We start from the raw sequence: 3,660 nt of genomic DNA, 5'->3' as shown, positions 1-3,660 counted from the left end.
TAATGATATTTTAAAGTTAAAAACAGTCAAGAAAATATTAAATATTTTAGAACTTTAATAGTGGTGTCATATATACCTTACTAATTTTTAACTTGAATTACGACTTGTGTAATGAGAAAAGAAAAAGAGAAATACTATGAAGCAAGAAAATGAACCTTTTTAATAGTTTGGGGTAAAATGAGGAAAAAAAAGGTTTAGTTAGTTAAGTGATCCAATACAATAATTTGAGGGAATAAAATGAACTTTTTTTATTATTATTACACCATATGCTACCACTATATATAGTTTTATATAAATGTACACAAGTTAGAGTTGTAGCAAAATGTTGAAAAAAAAGGCCGTTACAATTTTATGAAAAATGTCTCAAAAATCTTTTGTTTGCATTTATTTATCAAAATAATTCAAAATGTACATATATTGTATTTTTTAACAGACTCATTGTGCAGCATGGAGGGATGAATCCAGCGTGGGTGCCAAAGGACTCAAGCCGGGAGAGCAAGAAGAGCCGGGGGGTGATCAAGCTAATGGCTTGTTCTAAAGTGCAGTCAAAAACGGCTTATTAGCCGCACATAAAATGTGAAACAGTATTAGTTTATGATTAATTTAGAATTAATGAATAAAAAATTGAAAAGAATGGATTTAATAGATTTTTGAAAACAATTCACACGAAACGCATTGTTCGACAGTTTGGAAAATAAAGTAGCTAAACTAAAACGTTTAGAACATACCCTAAAAATGTAGCCTAACAGCAGATACAATAGTAGACTATAAGCCTGCTATAAACATATTTCGAGAAGATAAAAAGGGAGAGGAAAGAGCAGTAGGCTACAGATTTATAGCCAGCTACAACATGAACTCCAATATGCAATATATGTATGACAGATGTGACCATGTATTAATAGTGTAGCATATGTGTTTATAGGTAAACATGGTATGAATTGACTATAATAATTTCAAGCTAGTTGTGGGTTATAGTATTAAACTTGCACTAAAAGGGAGCGGCCACTGGGGGCGGCTAATGGGCGGGTGAAACCCCCCCCCCCCCCCCCCAATCCTCCTATACACTACTATCTTACTTCCTCCTCTCTTTCTTCTCTTTCTACTACACCATAAATTTTTAAAAAATAAAAAACACAAAGTTGAAAAACTTTATGTATAGAAATACTATAATAAAAAATTTGAATTCAAATTCAAAATTGAAACGGGTATGTAAAATTTTGACTTATAAACTTTAGGTCTATAAACTAATATTTGAATTTAAATTCAAATTTGAATCGGGTATGTAAACTTTTGACTTGTAAACTTTGGGTCTATAAACTTTAGATGCATAAAAATACTATATATAAAAAATATTTGAATTCAACAATATAATTCAAATTCAAATTTGAATCGGGTATGTAAACTTTTGACTTATAAACTTTAGATGTATAGAAATACTATATATATATATATAATATTTGAATTCAAATTCAAATTTGAATTAGATATATAAACTTTTGATTTTTGATTTATAAACTTTGGGTCTCTAAACTTTAGATGTGTAAACTTGAGGTGTACGAACTTTAGGTGCATAAATTTACTAAAATAGAAAAATAATGTTATACAAAAAGAGAAAACAGGTGGAGGGAAGAGGGGACCGAATCCTGATCGCCCCTGGCGATAGGGGCGATCAATCGCCAGGTAGCAATCTCGGTGGCGACTTGCCGCGCCTAGCGCACGGTAAAACAATTGCTGTGGTGCAGGAGATTATGGTTCAGAGATCGGATCCCTATTCCTTTCTTACTATAAATAAACTCGTTCAGCTTGATCTCAAAAATCTCTCTCTCCCTGTCTTAATTTAATAAACTGAAAGGGCGATCCAAACAACCACACAACTGTTTTTGAGCCAGTCAACCAGTTTACTAGTAGGTCATCATCATCCACCATTAATTATGTTCAACAAGATGATTATTAATGTCACATCTCTGAGAACATACTCTACTAAAACCCTACAATTTTCATGTACAAGACCCCTTCTATCTTGAACTGTTCAACAGATTGAAGGGGCCAATGAATGAACTAATCAATGAACAAAAGAATCTCCTATCTCACTAATCCAACAAAGAATCATTTACACGTTTTCACGCCTCATAGATGGTATCAAGGGCGGGCCTCCACTGTGTGGACCGATGACAATGGGCCTGGGCCTGGGCCTGGACCTGGGTACCCATCTCGTCTTCCTCCGCGGCGCTCATGTCCACTACGACCTCCGGGAAGATCCTCTTGCCGCCGGGCTGCTTGCTCCGCCCTTTCTTGCGGCCGCCGCCGGAGACGATGAGGCGGCCGATGGCCTCCACCTCCCGGTCACCGAGCCTCGCGCCGGCCCGGATCGCGGGGACGAGGAGGTACACCTCGCCGGCGCGGAGCGGCTCGTCGGCCGCCATCGCCCGCACCCGCCGCTCCTTCGCCGCGTCCGCGGCGCGCGCGACCACGTGCCCGGGCGCCTCGATCATCAGCTCGGCCGCTCCGGTGGCCGCCTCCTCCACGCACACCGGACGCCCATCCGGCCCGATCACCAGAGGCCTCCTCGCGGCGCCGCCGCCAGAGACGCACCGCAACGCCAGCGAGTTGCCCATCGAAATCGGCGATAATGCGCGGTGAGTCTCACTCACTCACTGAGATCTTGGTTGCTGATGGATCGGATGCTTAGCTTGCTTTGCTTGGGTTTGGCTGTGGCGCTGCTCGATTTATAGTGGGGGAGGCGACCATGCGGGGAGGAGGAAGGCGGCGGGAAGGGAGGCGGGCATGGTCCGAATCGGACTCGGATAAGCGCGAGGCCGACACGTGTTCGGAGTAGTGGGAGTGTGGAGTGTGGAGTGTGTCTTCGGTCCGAGTCCGACTTTGACTGACTCGGCTTATTAGTTTGGACGGCGCATTGGCAGTAAAAAAGTAATCATTCGTGGGTTGATTAGTGCTAGTTTAGGTGGGAGATTTGAACGCATAACGAGTCAGAGCTTGATCTGTTCGGGCGTGTGTGTGTTGAGCGTTTCTAATAGTATTGTTTTTTGTGCATAAAATCACGCGATAAGTGTGGTTAGCGCGCAAGACATTCTTTGATTTCGACAAAGTGTATTTTTTAAGGGAAATGAGCGTTTCTAATTGATATACTCCCTCCGTCTCAAAATATAAGCGTTTTTAGTATAAATCTGGACAACTGTGCATCTAGATTTATAGCCAAAAGTGACTATATTTTGAGACGGAGGTAGTTGAGAGTGGTAGATCTGGTTTTGAGTTTTGGCATCGGGTTTGTTTCGAAGCTGAAGTCATCTTTCTTGGACGGCTTACCGCACATAATTAAGTTTATGGTTTTTTTATATACTATAATTATGCTTCACTAGGTAAAGTTTTCTTAAAATAGTACTACTATTTTTATGTAAAAAAAAAGTTATGTACAAAGCTATGTGACAATCTCTAATAGCCTCCCAACCCCACTCTCCAAGTTAAATTTTAGCAACTTTAGAAAAAAAAAAACACTCTAACAGAATGGCCATCCCATTTACCATAAAAATAGCACTTGCCAAACATGGGCTAGAATTTGGCCGGCCGCAAGCACTGGCCATCCATAGGCCCCACCATCTCTTTTCCCCTCTCCCCACCATCCACAGTTCCGTACCATCCCTC

At 41.0% G+C, this 3,660-nt stretch overlaps 1 protein-coding gene across 1 annotated transcript; it reads right to left on the bottom strand.

Moving 5' to 3' along the window:
* Nucleotides 1-1,840: 1,840 nt before the first annotated feature.
* Nucleotides 1,841-2,704, bottom strand: LOC127760385 (uncharacterized). The gene has a single exon (XM_052284635.1). It carries the CDS (start codon nucleotides 2,613-2,615, stop codon nucleotides 2,121-2,123), a length of 495 nt encoding a protein of 164 aa, XP_052140595.1. The 5' UTR covers nucleotides 2,616-2,704; the 3' UTR covers nucleotides 1,841-2,120.
* Between the last annotated feature and the right edge of the window lie 956 nt (nucleotides 2,705-3,660).

Source organism: Oryza glaberrima, chromosome 1 (assembly GCF_000147395.1).
Source record: "Oryza glaberrima chromosome 1, OglaRS2, whole genome shotgun sequence".
Lineage (NCBI taxonomy): Eukaryota > Viridiplantae > Streptophyta > Magnoliopsida > Poales > Poaceae > Oryza > Oryza glaberrima.
The sequence above is the reverse complement of the archived record's forward strand: the minus strand, read 5'-3'. Positions and strand labels throughout refer to the sequence as shown.